The sequence below is a fragment of the Fusarium vanettenii genome (genome assembly GCF_000151355.1).
Source record: "Fusarium vanettenii 77-13-4 chromosome 11 genomic scaffold NECHAsca_30_chr11_1_0, whole genome shotgun sequence".
NCBI lineage: Eukaryota > Fungi > Ascomycota > Sordariomycetes > Hypocreales > Nectriaceae > Fusarium > Fusarium vanettenii.
The window spans coordinates 329,782-352,452 of record NW_003315855.1 but is presented as its reverse complement, the minus strand read 5'-3'; the positions used below and the strand labels follow the sequence as shown (position 1 = coordinate 352,452).

The window sequence follows — 22,671 nt, the reverse complement described above, 5'->3', positions numbered from 1 at the left end:
AGGTTTGAGATGGGATTGTACAAAATGTTAGCTTTTCCTTTTTTGTGACTTCAATACAGGCAACTTGATAATGGATCAGTGCGACATGTTAAGTGCTCTCTAAATATGAACCAACTAACTACCAGACAGTCAACGACTACGTTAATGAGGCTTTTGAGATGCACTATAGAGGTAGTTCAACAAGCCGTGCCTAACTTGCCTATTCAAGCGATATACGACTAAATCTTACAAGACCCATGTTTTAACAAAGAAGCGACCCATTCCTCCGGATTCCTATTATACAATCCTTAGTTTCTAAGTGGCTCGTTTACTCGATCCTCTTAGCGACTGCAACTTGTCGTCCGCGGAATCTTCCCAATCGAGCTAGTGCTGACGCAAACATCAACAACCCCAGACGTGTTTCGACTCAACCTCGTCCGCGGGCCCCGAGTTTGAATCGTCGTGAGACGATAAAGCGTTCCATTTCAGTGGTCGTTCTCATCGTATCTCAGAGTGTCCCTTAGAGGCAAGACGTGCGCCAACGATGGAGAGCACAACACCCGAGCCCTTAGGCGGGGATGCCCTCACCAACATACCCAAACTCAACATCGTCATCATGGGCTTTGGCAGCCGCGGCGACCTCGAACCAACGTTGGAAATCGCCAAAGTCTTGCAGTTTCATCACGGCCATCGCGTGAGATATGTCACTCACGAGCGCCATCGCCCCCTTGTCCAGGCTGCCGGGATCGAGTTCTACTCTTTGGGACGAGCTGATCCACGGGAGATGATCTTCCGCAGAAGTCTTGGCGCAGCAGGAATGCGCAAACTGTTGCCTCAGATTCAGGACGAGTTCTCTGAGATGGGAAAGAGATTCTGGGGAGCTTGCATCGATGATCTTGCTGGGATACCTGAGGGGACGTCGCCGGAGCCGTTCGTTGCCGATGCCATCATCGCTACTATGACGACTTTTGTGCACAGCTCAGCTGCTGCTAGAATGGGCATTCCTATTCATCTACAAGCGAACAATCCTCGGATATACTCAAAGTACCTGCCACATTCACAAGCGGAGAGCTCTGCGACGAGCGACTCGGTCGTCAGGAATGTGCTCTCGTGGTGGTTAAAGGACTTGGCGTAAGAACCCGAGTATTCTTAAATACATCCCTCGCTAACTGTTTGAAATCTAGGTTTTTTCTCATGCTCAACTCAGGTCTCAACCGGCTTCGTGTTGATACCATGGGCCTTGAGCCTTTCTCGCCTATTTGGTGGACCAGTCAATTCTTCCGCTTCAAGCTGCCTTGCACCAACCTTTGGTCTCCCCACCTCCTTGCAAAGCCTGCTGACTGGGGTGATGAGATCGACACCGCTGGCTTTGTCTTTGCAGACCCCGAACCATATACTCCGCCCGCTGAGCTGACGAAGTGGCTTGAGAGCGGAGACGAGCCCATCTACGTCGGCTTTGGGAGCATGTCGTTTCTAAATACGCAACAAGTTCTTCAAGCTGTCTTTGACGGCATCGCCAAATCTGGACGGCGCATCATATTTGCAAAAGGATGGTGCGGCATTGACTCTGGTCTGTTCCAGAGAGATGACATCTTCATTGTCGACGAGATATCACATCATTGGCTCTTCCCTAGAGTCGCGGCCGTCGTCATTCACATGGGAGCCGGAACATTTTCACTAGCTCTCAAGCTTGGAAAGCCCATCATCATGATTCCTATTGCTGGAGATCAGCCGTTTTGGTCTCACCGTGTGTTCCAAGCCGGGTGTAGTCCAGAGCCGATTCCGCTTGAAGGTATCACCTCTGATCTGGTCGCCACGAGAGTTCAGGAGGCATTATCAGCTAAAATTGGTCAAAATGTCAAGTTTATGGCAGAGAAGATGTCCAAAGAAGAACCGGGTCAGTTCAAGTTTGCGAGATCTGCGTTGAGCACTTTTCAAAAGGCATATTCCGAGGGACATTGTGATCTACTGCCTGACAATCTGGCGATCTGGAAACACAAACCATCTGGATCGAAATTGTCAACGATAGCGGCAAGCATTCTTGCTACCGATGGCTTGATCCGGCAGGTAGACTTGGGTCTGATACGATACGTCGAACTACCGGATCTTAAAGCCCCCGGAGATCCCATCTCGGGGATCTTTGGTGGAGTCGCCCTCCTCGGTGGCCGATTTGTGTCTCTCCTCAAGGCATCCCGAGGCCTAGGAACTTCACAAGGAGCCTTGGAACTTCTAAAACGGGTGGTTCATGTTGCTGAAGGTGAGTAATCCAAATCCATGCTGAATTACTCTGCTAACTAGCACCAGCGCCTGTCGGTTTTCTGCACCAAGCCTCATATGGGCTTTATAACTTCGCGGAATATCTCACATTCAAACTCGGCAGTGTTCATCATCAACAGTTTGACAGCAACCTCTGGGCCTACTCTTATCCCGAGATGCTATTATTGCTGCTTCTAGCGCCAATTAGAGAAATTAGTCCCTGGAGAAATACTCTCATATCGCTTCTGCTGTCGCCTGTCAGACTCGCTCTTGCCACAGCCAATGTGCCCATCGGATTTCTAGCTTTTACCTCAAGGTTGATTGACAGGAGGACTGAACAGTCGTTGGGCTATCGCCCCAAGGTGGATGCAGTATACAATGCGAGGTTGAGCCAGGGCCGCCGAGAGATGGCACTTGCACCAGTTGAGCTGCATGACAGAGTGGTGCAGTCTTGGGGGAAGTGAACGAAGTACACCTAGTGAAGTGAGGCTATCGAGAAGGTTTTCGAGTTTACCGATCGAAGTCCCAAGAGTTGCGAGTATGCAGTACACTCTATCACCTAAAGTCGAAGGGCAATGAACTTGGAGATGGGGTCATCGAAAGTTTTGCAGTAGAGCATTTTCGCCGAATATCACTTGTCCAATTCTTTGATCACAAAGCCGTAATGAGGATGGTCATTGGCATCAAGCACAAACAGAAGTGGAAACAAATGGGTGGTTGATATTTGCCGTGACCTAGTCACTCGGCATAATGTGGAATGCATCCACTGTTGGTCATTACTATTTACTCATTGATAAGACAGACACGCTTTTGTTGTTTTACAGGCGGGACTTGGTGCTCTCCTCGCGACCCTGCAGGTTGGGGTGGGGAGTTCGGACGGGTCGAGTGACGGCGTAAAAGGCAAGGCCCTCGGACTTGGTGGAGAACTGGACATGAAATGTCAGTCGCGGACTCATGGAGGAGTATCATGTGTTTAGAGACATACCTGGACCTTGGAGCCGACGTGGAAAAAGGCAAAGTCACCAGGGACAAGGTGGTGGGTGATGCCAGTGGCCTCGTCCTGTCGACACGGTTAGCATGAGTGTCAGGTAAGACATAGGCAGCTCTGACATACCAGAATGTCAATCTGACCGCTCAGGATGTACTTGGTCTCCTCAAAGTTATAGTGAGCAGGTCGTGCCTTGCCAGCGACAATCTTGTAGAAGCCCGAGGTCAGGTGGGTGGGAGAATCGGTCGTCTTGGTTCGGATCGAGTGAAAGTCGGCAGTGGTGGCGTTCTCTCCCTGGGGAAGGGGGATGAACTCGTGGCCAGCGCCTTTGACGATGGTGAGGGGGACTAGGTTTGCAGACACTGAGGAGTTAGTGGTGAACTTGGTGTGATGGGAGGAGTCATACTTCTGTTGTAGGTCTGATGGATCATGGTTTGACTGACTACAGCACATGTCCAGTAGACAGAGCTGCCCGTCTAATATAGCAGATCCAAGTATACATCGGCCAACTCGGTGCATTCTCGGGGTGTGGGGAAGATCTCGGATGCATGCCCGGGATCGAGGAGATGGCGGATGCAGTCCCGGGGTCCACACGCCCCAGAGGCAAGCCATGCATTTGTGATGAGAGCGTAGACATCATGGGTGATGCGATTTCATACAAGAATGGCATGAATCCCAAGAAAACTCCATTCAATCGTGCTGTTTGATCGCGTTGAGCAGCCAATCTGACCTGGGGCATCAACACGAAATGGACGTGATGCCTCTAATCGGAGATAGCGAAACGGTGGCCGGCCACGGATAATCACGGAGTTTTACGAGCAAGGCCGGTCACATGACTTCCACCAAACAACGTCTTACGGTGAAGAGTCTTGGCTCTTTGATCAGCAATTCCACCAGTCTGTCTTATGAGCAATACCCTGCTGATAGTCTCAGTGAACATCGCTATCGGCACATCCGACTCCTAATCTCTCATACCGCCGAGAAATGGCGTGAGTTTTCGGCGTGCTTCAATTACGGTAAGCTTACGCGCAAGCTCTCCGCCCGGGTGGATCCCCGGCAGATTACCCCGTCCTCCGCCCCGGACCTTCGGTAGACGGGCCGGTCAGCAGTTTCTCGGAGCTGGGGTAAGCTTAAGCGCTAGAGACAGGAACGGATGCCGAAGATTGCCGTCAACATGTTCCAAATGGTGGCGCTTTTTACGCGCGTGTCGCAACAGCTGCTGTCTGCTCAGATTAGCCACCCTATATTTGATGACAATCCGTGCGGTTTCTGGCATGACTTGGACTACGCGGCGACTCACAATTTTAGCCATGGCGGCACCAGGAGTCATTAATTAAGCTTAAAAGAGTAACTCTAGAATATTCAGGAGCTCATAGCGAGATTAATGTATGTTATTCTAGGCTAATATATACTTATGATAGCTTATACTTATGTCGGCCATTGGGAGTAATGCTAGATTAAGCCTGGCGCGTCTAATAGGCATCTAACCCAAGAACTCAAAGCCGGGTTCATTTTGGACCCCGTTCATGATAGTTACAACGCGTGGTAGATGTCACCAACGCATCGACGCTCCTTCACTGCAATTTTAACCCGCCCCGAGCTGCTGTCTAGCCTTATCGATAAGGCTCTTGTCCAATGAAATCCTGTCTCCCACATCTCACATCTCACGACCTATCCCCACTGCTGGACGCCGTCGTTCAGCCTCACATCAAAGCTACCAATGAGGTTCGCTCACAAACGCCAAAGTCAGCTTCACGCAAAGAGCTGAAAATACGCAGCCTGATCTCATCTTCCCCGCTTCAATCACGCGACGACGAAATGCCAACGCCCCGATGGACCCTCTATCCATCGCGACTGGCTGCGCCGGTTTGATTACGGCCATCGGCGGCCTGTCTATCAACCTCCACTCGTTTGTTCGGACGTGTCGAGAGGCTCGTGGCGACCTTGATAGCGTCTCACGTGAGCTGCTGTCTTTGCAGACCATTCTTGAGCTCATTAAAGAAGACGCGTCTGATTCGAGCAAGCCTTTCCCAAAGACTCTGAACCAGCATATCACAGCTATTCTTGGCAATTGCAATTTGGTGGTGTCTGAGATCCAGACTTGCATCACAAAGTATGGCCAAGATCGGCTCAAGACCCGAGTGGCCTGGGCCATCAACGGACAGGGTGACATCAGCAAACTGCGTTCAAGTCTAGAGGCCCATAAGACGGCACTGGAGATTGCTCTAGACATGCTGGCCCTGTAAGTATATGAATGCGTCTAAAGGTTTCGGCATGTTAAGTGTAGTCTAGCCACCTGACGAAAGAGATCAAAGCCGACACAACAGAAATTCGCAATGATACTGCCGCGATAAAAGAGGACACAACTCAGATCCTGGAAGAGATTGCTCGACTGCAGGCCCGACTCCCTCCAGACGCTGCTGCCGCTGCATCAAACGACTTTATCCTTCAGAGGTTCTTTGAGGAGATGACAACTTATACTGAGCAAGCACTTGATGCAAACAGTTCCAAACGACTGTCATTTGATGAGGGCCCAGAAGAAGGTGTCGCGCCTCTACTTCAACAGGACTCCTGGCCCTACCACTCCATGTCAAGCTCGTCCAAGCAAAGTTCGCGGGGCGAATCATGGGCCTCGAGTCAAATCCAGAATCCTTATTGGGATTCGGAGGCCACTAGCAACACGTCTTTCCCAACAATTGTCAATGAAAGTCACGGAGAGATAGAGGATGCTCTTGACCGACCTGAAGACACATATGGCCAGAACGCGGACGAAAATGCATCCACTGAACGTCAGGAAATTTCTGGTTTCGAAATTCCAGTGTCTGACAAACTCCTCAACAAGCATCCTTCTTCTTTCCGTCATGAGAGAGAATTTACTCGCTGTAGGCATTCCACCATCACCTGTTCTCCTGAGAAATTCGCAAAACTCGACTTTACATTTCGGCATGTCGGTTTCGAACCCCCAAGACAAATCGAAATTATTCTATTCTTTCCCATTTCCTCCTCAGAGGATACAGACTCCTTCTATAGGCGATGGAACTTTATGATTGCGTCCTGCCATTTCTCAATATGGCCGCCAAGAGCATCAGGTGTACCCCCATGGAAACAGATACTGGTTCATATCAATTGCGACACAAGCTTGGATAGGATAGATCCACTTATCCGGAAGTACCTACACCAAAAGGGTATCCTTAACACCCTTAAAGCAGACAGGAAGGCTATCGCCGGAGGGACAATCCAAGCCGAGATTGTTGAGGTACGCTCAGTTGACAACAACGCGCTCTACACGGAGTGAAGCTGATCCGGATTATTAGTATACGATGTATCCAGACTTTACGCCCATCCAAGTTATCTTGACAGCCTACTGTAACGGCTCCCACTTTCATATGCCCGGTGTTGATATGATATACTCACAAACCGGGTGGTACCACTCATTGTGCGCCCTTCTCGGAGCCGGAATGGTCATTACAATGCCTGGTGACCCGAGCGAGATCCCAGAGCGGAGATCTGAACATACACAGTTCCTTTCAGAGGCATGGGCAAACAAACGAGACATCTCGGGCCTCAGAACCTACAATGGCATCACTGTTACACCCCTAAGAGAGTACCTGTCGATGCCAATGAGGAAAAGGCCCAAGCCAAAGGGCATCTTTGCGAAAATACGTACCAGTTTCTCATAGGACATTGGAGGTATCACTCAAGGCGAACTGGGTATATGTATATCTTTTCAAATCTCAAACACAAACTTGCATGTACAATTCGCCTATTGAACTAACTCCTTGTTGATCCAGTGATCTTTCCTGGTACCAACATCAGCTACCAGTGATCTAATCAAAGTGAATTCTCCAAAGCTCCCGATCAATGCCCGCAGTGAAATCGCTCCTTGTGTGCATCATTAGAACATTGTCACTGACGACAATGTCTCCCTTGTCCCAGGCGTGATAGTACGCTACTCTACGATCGTAGAGGGTTGCATCGATAGCAGCGCAGATCGATGCACTCTCAACAGGTTCTTGGCCTTCAATGATAACGTCTGTGGCGTCGAATTGAGTCTTGCTCTGGGGCCATGGCTCGTGGTATCGCAGACAGGGCTTCTCGGTAGTTGGGTGTGAGACGACTAGGGGCAGACCCTTCAGGACGGTTTGGTCGAAGGAAGAAGTCGACACGCTCCACGTGAGCTTGGATAGTTCGTCGACCTTGAGCCACTTGGGAAGGAACTTGAAGAACAGAGTTGATGAGGCAAAGATGGTGAACCCCGTGTCTCGTGGAGATGCCGTGGCGCCCTCAAAGAGCTGGAATCTGGGGCCGTTGTTAGTAAGTGAATTAGCGTGTGGACTGGGAGAAACATACTGTGGTGGTGTGGAAACCAAAGCCTCCTTGCCACTCTCATCAACCTGCTTGACCGTCTTGAAAAGCCCATCATAATGCATGGGCATAGGTTCCGCCGAAAGAACATTGTTGAGACCTCGTGTCTCCAGTCCTCGATCCTTCACTTCGAGCAACAATCCAAACTTCCATGGCAGCGGTGTTCCAAATTGGTGGCTGAGGTTGATGAATCGCTCACGATCAGGCTTCTTGACGAATCCGCGAAGAACCACGGGAGAATTGATCTCTGAAAGGGCGCGGACTTTCTTTGTGTCAATGTCGTCGATGGTCAAGGATCCAGGTCCATTGGCAGGGCGAATGGTGAGACCAGCTGGGTAGATGTGGTCAACTACGATGCCACCCTTCTCTTCAGCCCAGCTAAGGAGAGGAGACTTTTCACGGTAGTAGCTTGGACGACCGTTCTCGTAGATCAACTCTAGGTTGTCATTGTTCTCAAATTGAGATCGCATTCCAGTCTCAATCGTTCCGTCCAGCTTGAGGACCAGGGTGCTGTGCCATGGTGTAGTGTAGATGCTGTCAGTGGGGAGTAGGCTGATGGACAACTTGACAGCGCCTGTGGATGGGTGAATGGATAGGCGGACGTGGTCAGGATACTTCTGACGGACCGCGTTGGCAAAGGCCTGGATGTGTTAGTCTCTCAAGTTACAAGTGTGCTGCCATATACTTACATCTCCTCGAGCCATCATTTGCTTGGCAATGTACTCAGTTCCCCTCTTATATCGAGACTTGGTGCGGTCCTCTCCGATGGGATATACAGTCTCTAAATCGGTCTGTAGGAATTTGATGTAGCCACGATATGTCATGCATGCATCCTCAGCCTGGCGGACCTCATCCCAGGTCCAACCAGGCTTGCTGAAGGTGTTGAGGAGGGCGCGACGGAAGTTGGAAGCATTGGCGACATATGTCATCTCATCAAGCTCCTTCGGTAGATCAATGTCGACAAGATCTCGAAGACGAGCAAAGGAGATGTGAGCAAAGCCCTTGGAAGCGGCGAGAGCTCTGAGGGTCTCTCCATAGTTCCAGACATCCTTGTCAGGAACACCAAGAAGGTCTAACAGCGTTAATGTTTTGTATGAAGAGTGAAACAGTGAGGCAACACACCGTTATACACAAGACCATCCGAGATGATGGTCAGCTTTGCGCCAGGAGGATAAATGTCGGCAATTGCTTGACACATTCCATTCAGATGGCTCAGGGCAAACTCTTCCGCCTTGTCAGGCAGCTTTCCAAGCACCTTAGAAGTCGAGTTTGGTGACTTGAAGGGAAACGCAGGGAGGCACAGCGGCACGGCCTGCTGAGCCTTGACATGTGTGTAGATGAGGGCAATGAACTTGAGGACAGACTGATCAGCACTGGCATAGATGTTTTCTCCCCTGTTCAGACGATATCGTCCGATGATGTCAAGAATCTTGGAAGAAGTCTCGAGAGCCGAGGTGTCGACGGCAGAAGCCAGAGGCTTCATGCTGTCTACGGCCACATCATGGAGGAAGCTTGGCTGAACGGGGGGATATGAAGTGACATCGGCTACAGCCATTGTGAAGAACGCTGCAAAAGAACTTTGAAGAGTGATGGAGAAATAAAGTACAGAAGAAAGGAAGAAGTGCTGTTGAAGCTACTACTATTTGAGTTCAAATCCGACGGGAAATACATGGCAATAAATGTCTTTGTAGGAAAAATTTTATCCTCCCCTGTCTGTAAAGACGGAGGGTAACAATACACAAACGATAGGTGTATCCAAGTCTGGAATTGCTCCGAGATTCCGAGGCTGTTCTAACCCCTGAACAATTCAAGAATCGAAAGATCTAATGATGTTCAAAACGTCACCGAAAATTCTTCGGCAGCGTGAACTTTTTTGCATAAGCATTACCAAATTGGAAATTCAACCTGATGTACCGCCGGAGTGAGGCCAGAACTAGAAGGACGTTGCGTAATCCCCTGAGGCGCTTGATTCCTTGGCGAGAAGTGAATTGAAACAAGGTATGCGGAACAAGGGCCTTTGCGTCGTCACGGCCGCTTTGATGCAAATCATCCCCGAGCTAAAAAGCCGGTGGCGGAGCGCGGTGGATCGGCGCCGCTCGGCTATCCCACCGGTCATCCCATCTTAGATCCAGGGGGCACTGCCGGTTCTGCTTACAAGGCCCGACCCGCAGGAGGAATCGGCTCCGGCCGGTGGGTGGGGACTCTGCCGAGGAAGTCCCCCTTGCGTGGTCCAGGGGGGGTAAATGGGTTCATGGGTTTGTTTTGGGTGACGAGGATGGGCGAGTATTTCCGATGTTTGGATATGATACAAGTTGTACGAGTCTGGCTGGACTTTTGAGAGCAGAGTTTTTGTTCTGTATTATCCGTTATTCTCGTTATTCTCGTCTTTGTGTTCTCGCAGTCATGGAACAAGTTGATATCACCATTGTTGGAGGTGAGTTTCTTTGCTTTTTTATGGACTACGCTAACAACATCAGGTGGTCCTACCGGCCTCTTCATTGCCCTTCTCCTGAAGCCTCTGGGTGTTTCGGTCCGAGTGCTGGGTAAGTGAGAAGAGAATTATGCCATTAGTGACATACTGACGAGTGTCCAGACGAAAAGCCGTCTACACTTGAGCTTGGTCGAGCTGATGCATTGAACGCTCGCACTCAGCAGTACTATGAAGTCGCTGGCATTCTTGATGAGCTCCTTCCAGATGGCCTCAAGTGCAACAGTAAGCCTTTACTCATAGACGTGAAGATCCTCTGCTGACCTTCGTAAAGCAAGCTCTACCTTTAAGGATGGAGACTTCAAGTCCCGCCAGAACGAATGGTGGGTAGGCATCCAGAATGCCCTCCACAAGAACTTTCTCATGATAGGCCAGCCTGTGGTTGAGCAAGTTATGAACAATCGACTTGAAGGTGTCGTTGCTTATAACGAGCACGTCACCGAAATCACAGAGACCAATGACTTTGTTGAGGTCACGACAAGCTCGGGTCGCAAGATCCAGAGCAAGTACGCCGTTGGTGCTGATGGTGCCAGATCCTTTGTGAGAAACACTCTGGGCATCAGCTTCACTGGTACAAAGCCCGAGATGGTCTGGGCTGTTCTCGACACCTTTCTGGACACCGACTTCCCTACCTGCCCCGAGATCATCACTTTTGAGCTCGACGGTCAATCTCGAGTGGCTTGGATCCCTCGAGAGCGCGGCATGTCCCGCTTCTACGTTCTTCTCAAGGGTGAAGTCACTCAGCCTCTCGCTGAAGCTTCGATCAAGGAGCATCTAGCTCCTTACAGAGTCGACTTCAAAAAGACTGAATGGTTCAGCACCTTTACCAGTAGGCGCACTAGGTGACATCGTGCCGATCTTCAGCTAACGCTTTCTAGTCAAGGAGAGGATCGCTGGATCCTTTGTCTCCAAGGATGGCAACGGTCGCATCTTCCTTGCTGGCGATGCCGCCCACGTCCATTCCGTCAACGGCGGCCAAGGTCTCAACACGGGTGCTGCCGATGCATTCGCTCTAGCCTGGCGTCTCAGACTCCTTGTCCAACCTTCCCTTTTGGCTGAGAGCGCGCTTGAAAAGGTCATTCAGAGCTACGACATTGAGCGAAGATCTACAGCCGAGCAAGTCATCGGCGTCGCAGCTAAACTAGTTCGAGACACTGTTCGTGAGGCCAAGACGTATGTGTCTACGATTGAACGAAATGCTGGTTTCATCACAGGTGAGTGTGCAAGGCTCGATTAGGCTTTCGGGGTGTCCGCTAACAGGGGATGTAGGCATGGGTGTCAGCTATAACGAGTTTCCTACTCCGCTCGTCAGTGGGGAGGAGCAGGGGATCTGGAGACCAGGCGATCGCTGCCCTGACATGGTCTTGGCCACCGGCTCTGACGAGACTAGAGTGTACTCCAGTGTTTCGTATGGCAAGTTCTTGGTGTTGTCCATTGGACAGCATCTCAAGGATGCACCTGGTAATGACCAGGTTTCTGTGTGTACGGTACTGCCACAGGGAGTCACCAATGGACATCATGAGCTGGCCGAGGGTGAGATTGTATTCTCAGCGGATTGGGTCGATGCAAGCAAGCCATTGGTAGTGGTTGTAAGACCAGACATGTACATTGGTTACGCGAGCCAAAGCGTCGATGACGATGGCTGGAGGTCATACCTGAACGACATCCTAGCTCAGTCTTAGTATTGGGGGATCTGCATCTTATCAGATCAGGGGTCTTTGTGTAAATTAGTATCTTGTACCGAATCTAAAAATTGAGTTTACGCCCACCTTCCTAGAATAGCTGCATGAACGACCAAAACAAGAGTGATAAATTGATTGCGTTTGTTGACGTTTTTCGACTTGCCAGATTCAGTAGCTGTAAGCCGTAATGCCGGACATCTTTACTGTGACAGAGTTTCAGCTTCAGCTGTCACACGGCACAGATTACGACGTGTCAGTTAAAGATAAGATGTCACATTGTAGCATTGCGGTTCCTGGTCTTGGAGACAAACACAAGTCCCTTTTTACAATCACCTTCCCACCTCGGCTTCTGGAATTCGGCTTCTTAATCCCACTCGGCTTCACAGGGCTTGAATTATTCCCTGAAGACTAATGCAACTGTAGTACCTGCGTGTTACAGCCGGATATAGCACCACTTGTAGGTAATTCGGCGAAGCTAGGGCCCACGATCATATCAGGAAGGTCGGCTTCAGCTGCAAGAATGTCATAGCCCTTGTCCATGACACCAGACAAGTTTTTAGAGAAGCCCATGTTTGGACCAAGTGGAACTTCGTGGTGTGATGTTCCGGCAATGAACCTTGGCCTTGACCGTTTCTTAATTCTCCGGGATATCCCATGTCGTCCTATTCGCCCCGATCTCCTGAGATTGGGTTTCATTCCTTCCACTAGACGCCCTGCCAAGACCTTTACCTGAGCGGAAATATGTCCGTGATGACAAAGGAAGCGCGCGCGGCCCTTTGGTGGGACGCGATAATGTAATCCACGCATAAGAGAAGGAAAAAACTTGGGTAAAATGGGGCCTCGGCATTGAGTGCGCCCACTTGGTGTGTCGTTCGAGGTTCGATTATTAGTCTGTGCTAGCCCTCTTTTATTGGTCTTGTCGTAGAGATTCAACATTGGGCCTGTGTGTTCGATGTTTGTTTGCCATGGCTTCTTCTAAAGAGGCGTCAGATGAAGCCCCGTCGGTGAATGATACGTCCACGTCGACGGTCATTCCAGACGGAGGCCTCCTGGCTTGGCTACAAGTCGCAGGTTCATTTTGTCTTTATTTCTGCACATGGGGTATGCATCATATCAATCGTCTCAAAGTGGTGGGAGATCACTGACCATTGAACAGGTCTCATAGCCAGCTTTGGATCCTTTCAGACTATTTACGAAAATGACGAACTTTCAAGCCGCACACCATTCCAGATCTCGGTCATTGGATCACTCCAGACCTTTCTCATGGTGTTTTCAGGCTTCGTAATGGGCCCGATCTACGATGCAGGCTACTTTCGTCATCTTCTTGCCGTGGGATCCTTCTTTATTGTCGTTGGTACAGTACTACAAAGTCTGTGCAATCGATACTGGCAGTACATTCTCACGCAAGGCTTGATGATTGGCATTGGAGCTGGTTGCCTGTCAATTTTGAGCGTTGCTATCACCTCGCTCTGGTTCACCACCAAGCTGCCTCTTGCCAATGGAGTTGCTGCGTGTGGAAGCGGACTGGGCGGGTAAGTGCATCACCTCGTGAGCTTTACATAGCCACTAACTTTGTTACAGTGTCTTGTTGCCAATCATGGTCCGAGAGATTCACGCGCGAACCACTCTGCCATGGGCTGTTCGCGCAGTTGCTTTGCTATTGCTCGTCATGCTCAGCTTCGCAAATCTCGTGCTTCGACCTAGAGGCGCTGCCAAAGAGCCACGTCAGCGACGTTCACTTGTCGACAGAACCGCCTTTACTGACTGGCCATATTTACTCTTCGTAGCTGGCTGTTTTTCGGTATTCTTGGGCATGTACACGCCGTTCGTCTACATCCAGCCCTACGCCCTGGGCCTGGATATCGTATCGCCGAAGCTGGCTTTGTATCTGCTCGCAATCCTCAACAGCAGTTCAATCTTTGGGCGCATCTTTCCCGCCCTTCTCGCTCAAAGAATCGGCCCAATGAACATGATCATCGCTACTGCCGTAGCCCTGGGCATCACTAGCTTGTGCCTCATGTCAGCCACCTCTCTCCCTCGACTGCTTGTCACGGTCCTCGTCCACGGGTTCTTCACGGGGTCTTTCTTCGCTCTACAGCCGACCATCTTTGTCAGGCTGGCAAGTGATCCCAGGATGATTGGAACCAGGTTTGGCATGGCGTTTTCTGTCATGTCCTTTGCTCTATTGTTTGGACCACCTGTGGCTGGGGCGTTGCGCAAGGCAAAGGGTTATAACGGTGCTTGGATATGGGCGGGATTGACTATCTTGGTCGGGGGAGGCCTGATCTTGACGAGCCGACTCTTCAAAGGAAGGGGGACCTTGAGGATATAGAGAAGATATGCGAATCTTAAACTGTCCTCCCACTACCACACCTTGTCTACTGATATCTTGACTGAAATTTCGTTCTTATTTCATCTACTTGGTGATCCTTTCCACTCAGACTAGATGATTAACATACCAATTCAATCCCATCTTTTTATCAATAGCACCGTGTTTCTATGTGCTGCTTTGGCATTTTACTCGTTGTTAGGCATGTTCAGTACGCCACGCCGTTATTTGTGTATTAACCCTCCCTAGTTGTCTTATCCTAGGACACCTGGCTAGTAGCTTTGCATCTTCATCAGTGTTTTCAATTTTCCTTTGTGGCAGAGAGTTTTATGAGAATATCATATTAGTCACTATTCTCAACTACTGTGTCAGATATACTCTCCAGCTTCATCATGTCTTGTCTTGCATGCAACAGAGAAGACTAAAAAAGAAGAAGCCACTATTTTATCATTATGGTATGATTCTTTACGGCGTTAATATTATGTTCTTGTTATATTTAAAGTCTAGCCCTCAATAGCATACTTGAGCGAGTAGATACTAGCTCTTGATCAAAAGACAAACGTGATAAGTAGGTTAAGGTAATAATACCAGTGAGGTATTTCCTAAGTGCACATACGAAGACAGGGTGAACGAAGTTCATGTAGGTCAGAAACCTGTTTCTACCAGTTGCCGGGCTGTACTTGCGTTTCTTTCCGATGCTTGCTTCTGAAGTTCATTGTCAAAGTGAGACCTGTGCTTGAGACTGAGCAAATCATCAGCGAAGCCAGCAAATTGATTATGAAAGGCAATACATTGAGTTATTATTCAACTACTTCATATCATTTTTCGGGTGGTAGTGCCTAATGTCAGATGATACACTTCGCTCAAACCATTGCTAACCAATAAAACACGCCAGCACTAACAGATATATATAACTCGTCATGCTTAAAGTGTTTGATGCATATCTTCTTCACTTCAAAGTGAAATATAGACAGGTTCCTTTAATCTTCCCCCTTTTACCAGGGAAGTAGTCCATAACCCTATACATGGGTACCTACCTCGCTATAGACAGGTAGTCCAAAGCACGATGGCAAGGAGATGCTTCGTAATCTAATGCCGTTGAAAAGGCCAATCCGCTCATTGCCATGACCTATCTGATTCTTTTTACCAGCTTATAATCGTTCTGTCACTGCAATCAATCAACAGCGTGGGGTAACTTGAGTACTGACTCTGCGAAGTCAACGGTAGCAGCACTTCTATACTTTTTAGGTAGAAAAGAAACGAGCTAATTAATTCAAGGGCTAAAAGAAATAACACGAGTGATCATCATCAAAGCATTCTTCTGTGATGTCGACGCACGTATAGAGCACCTTATTGCAGGGATCAAGATGGAACGAGATCAACCCGATAACGCGTGGGAGTAAAGAATCATACCAAATAGTAGACAAAATGTCAAAGATGGAGGCCAATTGTTTATTATCTCTTTAATTAGTTGCCCTATCTTTTCTTCCAGCTTTAGACACTGTCAATGTCCACGCGACACCGAAAATACCATGAATGTAGGGTAGCCCACCCCCAACTGAATCAGGTTAGATAATCCACGGCCCCACCCGAAGAACCAGCGTTATAAATGTCCATGCCCAGCATCTCAGCTCATTCCTCTCGCTGACAAGAACACACGTACAACACCCAATAATGCGCACCACTCTCCGCAGATCCTGCAACGCCTGCGCAAAGGCAAAGCACAGCTGCGATCTTCGAACCCCGAGGTGCTCGAGATGCATCAAGAGGAGGGTTTCTTGCGTTTACGCCAATGAGCCCTTGACTCTTCAGGCGCCGGAGGGTCCGGGGCATGGTAGGACCTTGATCAACAAGGCGAGCAAGGTTACTTGCGTAGCTCAGAGGGATTCCAAGATGTCTAGAAAGGTTCAGGATAGCTCAGTGAAGCTGGTGAACTCTGTAGACACGTCTTTTGATCCATTTGATTCGTATCCGCCTACCCGACTCTCCCGCATACATGTTCAACGCCTGATACACCATTGTATGCCACCACGTACGATTTCGCGTCTGAAAGCTGACCTGGATAGTTCTTTCTAACATTGCGTTTCAATATTACCCACTGGACCTCAACATGATATCGAACCCATTCATCGTATCATGGTGGCCTCTCGCACTTGCGGACCCAGCACTGTTTCACGTGTCAATACAAACGGCATCTCTAGACGAAGAATTGAGGGCGCACAAGGGATTTCCAATCTCAGAGCTTCTCATGGTAGATTCTGTATCCCTAATACGACAGAAGATTGAGAATTCTTCGCTGGCATTTCAAGATGACACGTTGAACTCGGTCGTCACCTTGGCTGCGATTGAGGTAAGAACTCTCGCCTGGCAGGTGCCCCTCCTACTTATACGTCTGCGGATAGCACGGAAAAGGAAATGTTGAAGCTAGCAAAACCCACATTGACGGGGTTAAACGCATAGTAGGAGTAAGAGGCGGGATAAGCCACGTCCGGCGATCAAGTCCACTAACGGCGAGGATGATTGCTTGGTAAGAACACCCAACTCGGAGGCGAACGCTTGCTGATATGTCGGTAGGGTATCAATGCTTGTTACAGGAACTCCTCAATTTCCTATTCAAGATGATCTAGGGATTGGGGATGGGGTGTGCCCGACGTTGCAGTGGCTGTTGGCATCACCGGATTTTGAGTCGCCAAGTGAGGCCATCAACGACCTTGATATCGACCCTACTGTGATCGACATTTTGACCCGCCTTCGCAACATATCACAAGAAGCATCAAGCTTATCAGGGACTGAGCTGCACGACCTCACCTGCTTCGTGGTGCACAAGTTGCTCCTGTTACCACCACTCTCCACGCAAAATTTGCATCAGTCGGCCGCCTCGGAAAGTCTTCGATACGCCTTGGCACTCTACATGCTCGCGATCCACGGAACAACATATTATTCACACATCGGCTTGGTCATGACCATCATGCAACAATTTCGAAGTTATCTCGAAGTCCTAGTGGGAAGCGATGTTGATGAGTCACTAAAACTCTGGATATTTTCTGTGGGAATGGTGTCTTCAATTGACCCTATCAACAGCAAGTGGTTTACAGAACAGGCTTATCTAGCCGCGACATCTCTCAAGATCCAGACTTGGGAGGATGTACTTGTACACTTTAAGAGGATACTATGGATGGAAACACCGCGAGGGGTAATATTTCAGCAGCATTGGAAGGACATGTTGACATGAGACAATACCAAACAATTCCACTCTCTTTCCCTCCCTTCAATCGTTTGGCAAAAAACGCGTTGACGCAAAAACAGAGTTGACGCCCGTATTCGGATTCAAGCTTGTTTCGGAGACTAGAACTAAATAGGACTAGACTCCGCAACCGTTGGCCGGCAATAAGAATAACCGTTATAACCGGACCAACACCAAGCCTCGGATTTGGTTACTGACCGAGAAGGCTGGGCTTGATGGCATCAGGAGATTCTCCAGATCTCCTTTACCTCATTCCCCGGAATTGCCCGTTCAACTTTATCGTGGCCATAGCGTGATGGAAAATGTGTTCTCCACACTCTGATTCGGAGTCTAGTACGTAAATGGCCATGGCAGGTCTTTTTGGATCTTCGGGTTCATAGAGATCCCTGTTGGAGACATTGTGAATCTGCTTGTGTTACGGAGATTCTCTCGGGGGATCGACTTGGCTTGAGATCTGGCCAGTTAGAGTCGAGGGTTTGTCTTGTATTCGGATTCGGCTCGTTTCAACGGACGCCCGCCTTGGATGGATGATAAAGCAGAGCGAGTTGAATCAGTCAGCAGCCCTGGGGATTAAGTACATAAGGGTCTTGTTGCCGGCTCATTGTCTGAATGGATCAAGCTCTGAGCCCCAAGATCAACCTTCATCATGATCATGGACATGCAAGGCAGCGACGTGCTGCATAATGGGACTCTCCCTGCAGCTCCAGTCCCGAGCAATGGCGTATTGACGGGTTATCTTGCCAATTGCAGCAACTGGCAGGTCTTCTTCACCATCTTGCTCCTATTGATGACCTACGATCAAGGTATGCCCCCTGGATCTACAGTGACGGCAAAATACTGACGTTTGCAGTTGCATACCTCATCCGAAAAGGCTCCATCGCTGGCCCAAGGTTCAAGATCCCCTTTATGGGACCTTTCGTGCAGGCTTTATACCCCAAGTTTGACGCCTATGTTGCCCAATGGGCAAGCGGTCCTCTCAGCTGCGTATCAGTGTTCCACAAGTTAGTCCGAACTCAATCCAGTACCTGCCCAACGCTGACTCCGTGCCGTGCAGATTCGTTGTCCTTGCTTCCGACCGAGACATCGCCCACAAAGTCTTCAAGTCCCCGACATACGCAAAGCCATGCCTCGTCCCGATGGCGACCGAGATCATGGGATCTAATGCTTGGGTCTTTCTCATGGGTAAGGCTCATACCGAATACCGCCGGGGTCTGAACGGCCTCTTTTCCAACAAGGCACTTGGCTCCTACCTGCCAGTACAGGAAAAGGTCTACGAGGACTACTTTGGAAAATTCGTTGAAGAGAGTGAAGCCCATAGAGGCAAGCCTACAGCGTTTATGCGTCTCTTCAGGGAGATCAACTGTGCACTCTCTTGTCGAACATTCTTTGGAGACTACATCTCGCAGGACGCTGTTCAAAGGATTGCCGACGACTTTTACCTCGTCACCGCTGCTCTCGAGCTCGTCAATGTCCCCCTTTCGATCTACGTTCCTTTCACCAAGTGTTGGAAAGGGAAACGCACTGCTCAAGCCGTCTTGGCAGAGTTCGCCAAGTGCGCAGCAGCATGCAAGGCCAACATGGCTGCTGGTGGCAAGCCGACTTGCATTGTTGACCAATGGGTTCTTCACATGATGGAGTCCAAGAGATACAACGAAAGGATCGCCGCTGGAGAGACTGGAATCGAGAAGCCTACGAACCTTAGCCGCGAGTTTACAAACGAAGAGATTGGCAGTACCATGTTTACGTTCTTATTCGCTTCACAGGATGCATCAAGTAGCGCTACTACTTGGCTTTTCCAGGTCCTCGCTCAACGACCCGACGTGCTCGAGCGCCTCCGAGAAGAAAACCTCGCCATCCGAGGTGGCGATAGAACCCGACCATTCGAACTATCCATGTTCGAATCAATGACATACACCAACGCCGTCGTCAAAGAACTCCTCCGCTGGCGTCCACCAGTAATCTTCATCCCCTACCTCGCCACAAGATCCTTCCCCGTAACACCCAACTACACCGTCCCCAAAGGCTCCATGATCGTCCCATCATGCTACCCCGCCCTCCACGACGCAAAGGCGTATCCGGACCCTGAGACATTTAACCCGGATAGGTGGATCACGGGGGATGCTGAGCAAAAGACCAAGAACTGGCTAGTGTTTGGTGCTGGACCGCATGATTGTCTGGCGAGAAAGTATGTGCCGTTGACCATGGCTGCCATGATTGGAAAGGCGGCTTTGGAGCTTGAGTGGGAGCATCATGCGACGGATCGATCGGAGGAGATTCGTGTTTTTGCGACCTTGTTTCCCATGGTATGTTCACGGCCTGAGCACTCTCGGAGGTTTGCTAATTCGATGACTAGGACGAATGCCAGCTGGTGTTTAAGAGACGTGAATAGGTTCGACGTAGGATTGATTTCGGTAGAAAAGGCTTTATTTATCTGAAGTAGATCACTCCAAGTTCTCATGGGCATCATGAAAAGTGATGCTATTCTCCCCGTCGCTCCAGTCTCTGTCATCGTTGCCATTGTTGTCATCATCATCGCCGTCTTCCTCTTCTTCTTCCTCCTCCTCTTCTTCTTCGTCGTCGTCGTCGTCGTCGTCGTTTTCGCTCATGCTTCCCCAACCCCTTGAGCCGATGCCATCTGAAACATGATGATCATAGTCATCAGTGTCAGATGGACTGCTTTCGTTATACTCATCTTCGTACCACCCCAAGAGGTCGTCTTCCTCACAGTAATGGTCAGCCCACAACTTGTCTCGCTGCATCAACCGACGCTGGTGCATCACCCATCGACGCATTCGAGTGTGTGAACCATCTTTTTCTAACTCTTGCTTCTTATCTAGAAATAGTCCTTCCTCCCAGTTTACCTCGCGGGTTCCCAGGATCAGGTCTACCATGTCAACGGCGACGCGAATAGTCAGCGGCTGCCACATGATGGAGTCGCGCACCCTTTCAGCCAGGAAGTCTAATGAAGTATCATCGTATATGTTTCGATCGTCGGGATTTACACCCACGAGCAATTCTGGGTGAAAGAAACCGGGTTCGAGATCTCTTTCATTGTTGAGCAATTTGAAGAGCATATTTTCTCCGTTGACGTCTACCGCTTTGACATTTGCGCCGAGATCAATCAGGGAAAGGACATTTTGGCATGAAAAAACGCAAGCATGGAGAAGGACTGTACTTCCATCTTCGATCTTGGCCTCAAGGTCTGCGCCGGCGTCGATGAGAGCTCTTGCCAAGGCCGTCATGTGGTCCGAGTCGACATCCTCATTGTTAAACAGAAGGTGCAAGGGCGTGGATCCATCCCCTGCCTCACAATTAGGGTCGGCATGAGCATCCAAGAGAATTTGGACCACGTCCATCTCTTGTTGTCGGCCCCAAATGGTGCCGGTAGCGTAATGCAATGGCGTCCATTTGTCAATGTCAACCGACGAGATGGAGGCGCCCGAATCGAGAAGTGTTCGAACCATGTCCACGTTGTGAGTTGCGCATGCGAAGTGCAGTGGGGTCTCGCGTCTATGACTGGCTTGCTGGTTGACATTGGCCGGTGCTGTTATCAGAGACTGAAAGGCAGCCATATCTTCATTCCACGCAGCCCAATGCAAAGGGGCGAACCCAACATCGTCTAGGGTATTGATGTGCTGCGGCTCCATCTGAATGCATTCGTCCAATGAATGTGTCGTCTCCCCTCGGATCGCTTGGTGTATCATGGTTAGCGGTGCTGCATCTTCAAGCTCTATGGCTGCCAACTGCCTCAGTATCACTTGAACCTCTTCTGGTGTACGGCTAGAAGTCCCATCTAGTTCGTATTCCCGCGCCCAATGAACGGCACATCTGCAAGTTGACTTAGTTTGCAGTCCACTCATTGACAAGGTGAATCCTACCTGCCCGACAGATCCTTCATCCTTGGGTCAAACCCCAAATCTAGAAGAACTTGCAAAAGCTGCCAGCGCTTTTGATTCATGCATAGCTAAGATAGGCGAGTTAGTTATGTTATTCTATGTCTTTTGAGCCCACTGGTTTGTTCATTGTGTTACCGTTAAAAAGTTTTGGCCCCATTCGACCAAGATATCAGTCGAACGAATTGTGCCATCCCGGAATCTGTCCATGAAGGCCCTATAGTCATGGCTTGACGTAATCAACCAGTAAAGACCGCTAATAGACCGCGGAATCTTGAGAAATAAAGCCGCGCCGTCATCGTTGATGGAGCTCCACGACATCGAGGCCACGAGCGCCCGGGCTACCAGCCAGCGGGGGAAACACCACTGAAGCTGAATTGATGACTGAGACGCTGATTTACACAAAGGTATGTCACATTTCTTGATACCCAGCATCGGAATGCTCTTGTACTGTACAAAGAGTGATCCCATGGCTGAGGTCAGCCACTCTGGCGTGCGGGCATATGAAGTCCGATGACACTGGCATCTGCAGTTTGGTGGACATGTCTGGCGGAGAGTTGTGCTGACTGATACCACTGTGTGATCAAACCGGGCTCTGGTCTGAGAGCCTTGAGCGGCGTGGTTCAAATGCTGGTCGGGGGACAAGCGTGCCAAGACCTGTGAGAGCTGCGTCTCGACTCTCGTTTCGAAAACATCCAGTCTCCTACATATAGACGACATCAAAAGGTGCTACAGAGAGGATGGTAACAGACATACCTGCTGATGGTTGCACCGGCTTCTTGATGGTTTGCCAATGTCGAGCGGAGGAGCGCAGTTTGGGTCTCGTTCTGCTGCGCAACGTGATGAATGGCCTCGTGGTTTTGTTCTGTTAAGGTATGTCCATGTTGAATTTGTGAGGCAACATCCGTAAAGGATTGTTGCATGACTGCTCTGATGTCGAGAACGAGACCAGTCTGCCGCACCCTGTCTTTTACGTCAGTCTTTGAGTCCAACGAAGTGTATAATATCGACTGGAACCCACCCCTGAGAAGTGTTGATAGCAGCTAGACAATCCGTCATCTCGCTGCTCAGCTGCCTCACTCGTTCGCGCAGTCTCATCAGATTGGACAGCTCCCTCTGCCAGAGGATTCGAGGGATTCTATGACGGCCCTGTGAATCTAGCCCTTTGCTCTTAGCAATGAAATTCGTGGCTATATCGTTTAACTGGTTCGAAATCTCCTCAAACTGTACTTGGAGATTGCGAATGGTGTCGATATCCTCGATGGGAACATCCGAGTGGGTAGCCGCAAAGGATTCGAGGGAGCGCCGAAGAAGCTCAGCTCGTCCGTTGAGAGTAGATAGCTGATTTAGCAAATCCATGAACTCTACGGGAGCTTGTCGGATCGAATGGAGCGTTCGGATGCCGGTGGCAATCATGCCGATGCCCTGCGCAAACGCGATGGTGGCC

At 49.7% G+C, this 22,671-nt stretch overlaps 8 protein-coding genes across 8 annotated transcripts; 6 read left to right on the top strand and 2 right to left on the bottom strand.

Moving 5' to 3' along the window:
• Window positions 1–541: 541 nt before the first annotated feature.
• NECHADRAFT_23495 (uncharacterized protein) lies at window positions 542–1,872 on the top strand (the record flags this gene model as incomplete). The annotated part of the gene is made up of 2 exons (XM_003043158.1): window positions 542–1,092; window positions 1,164–1,872. Coding segments are annotated over 2 exons (1,260 nt in total), but the record flags the coding sequence as incomplete, so codon positions are not given.
• A 1,181-nt stretch (window positions 1,873–3,053) lies between these two features.
• On the bottom strand, window positions 3,054–3,676 carry NECHADRAFT_51586 (uncharacterized protein; the record flags this gene model as incomplete). Its single annotated transcript, XM_003043061.1, has 3 exons — window positions 3,054–3,161; window positions 3,221–3,295; window positions 3,350–3,676. The coding sequence occupies 3 exons, from the start codon at window positions 3,674–3,676 to the stop codon at window positions 3,054–3,056; spliced, it is 510 nt and encodes a 169-aa protein (XP_003043107.1).
• A 1,379-nt stretch (window positions 3,677–5,055) lies between these two features.
• On the top strand, window positions 5,056–6,903 carry NECHADRAFT_86363 (uncharacterized protein; the record flags this gene model as incomplete). Its single annotated transcript, XM_003043157.1, has 3 exons — window positions 5,056–5,465; window positions 5,516–6,479; window positions 6,538–6,903. 3 exons carry the CDS (start codon window positions 5,056–5,058, stop codon window positions 6,901–6,903), a joined length of 1,740 nt encoding a protein of 579 aa, XP_003043203.1.
• Window positions 6,904–7,050: 147 nt separating this feature from the next.
• On the bottom strand, window positions 7,051–9,143 carry NECHADRAFT_51584 (uncharacterized protein; the record flags this gene model as incomplete). Its single annotated transcript, XM_003043060.1, has 5 exons — window positions 7,051–7,522; window positions 7,574–7,833; window positions 8,092–8,229; window positions 8,278–8,660; window positions 8,711–9,143. 5 exons carry the CDS (start codon window positions 9,141–9,143, stop codon window positions 7,051–7,053), a joined length of 1,686 nt encoding a protein of 561 aa, XP_003043106.1.
• Window positions 9,144–9,991: 848 nt separating this feature from the next.
• Window positions 9,992–11,758, top strand: NECHADRAFT_86361 (uncharacterized protein; the record flags this gene model as incomplete). The annotated part of the gene is made up of 6 exons (XM_003043156.1): window positions 9,992–10,022; window positions 10,066–10,131; window positions 10,182–10,301; window positions 10,351–10,905; window positions 10,955–11,290; window positions 11,346–11,758. 6 exons carry the CDS (start codon window positions 9,992–9,994, stop codon window positions 11,756–11,758), a joined length of 1,521 nt encoding a protein of 506 aa, XP_003043202.1.
• A 965-nt stretch (window positions 11,759–12,723) lies between these two features.
• Window positions 12,724–14,090, top strand: NECHADRAFT_51300 (uncharacterized protein; the record flags this gene model as incomplete). The annotated part of the gene is made up of 4 exons (XM_003043155.1): window positions 12,724–12,859; window positions 12,924–13,290; window positions 13,340–13,482; window positions 13,546–14,090. 4 exons carry the CDS (start codon window positions 12,724–12,726, stop codon window positions 14,088–14,090), a joined length of 1,191 nt encoding a protein of 396 aa, XP_003043201.1.
• Window positions 14,091–16,197: 2,107 nt separating this feature from the next.
• Window positions 16,198–17,319, top strand: NECHADRAFT_51338 (uncharacterized protein; the record flags this gene model as incomplete). Its single annotated transcript, XM_003043154.1, has 3 exons — window positions 16,198–16,437; window positions 16,490–16,614; window positions 16,662–17,319. 3 exons carry the CDS (start codon window positions 16,198–16,200, stop codon window positions 17,317–17,319), a joined length of 1,023 nt encoding a protein of 340 aa, XP_003043200.1.
• A 670-nt stretch (window positions 17,320–17,989) lies between these two features.
• On the top strand, window positions 17,990–20,031 carry NECHADRAFT_72652 (uncharacterized protein; the record flags this gene model as incomplete). The annotated part of the gene is made up of 4 exons (XM_003043153.1): window positions 17,990–18,134; window positions 18,182–18,332; window positions 18,386–19,634; window positions 19,685–20,031. 4 exons carry the CDS (start codon window positions 17,990–17,992, stop codon window positions 19,718–19,720), a joined length of 1,581 nt encoding a protein of 526 aa, XP_003043199.1. The 3' UTR covers window positions 19,721–20,031.
• Between the last annotated feature and the right edge of the window lie 2,640 nt (window positions 20,032–22,671).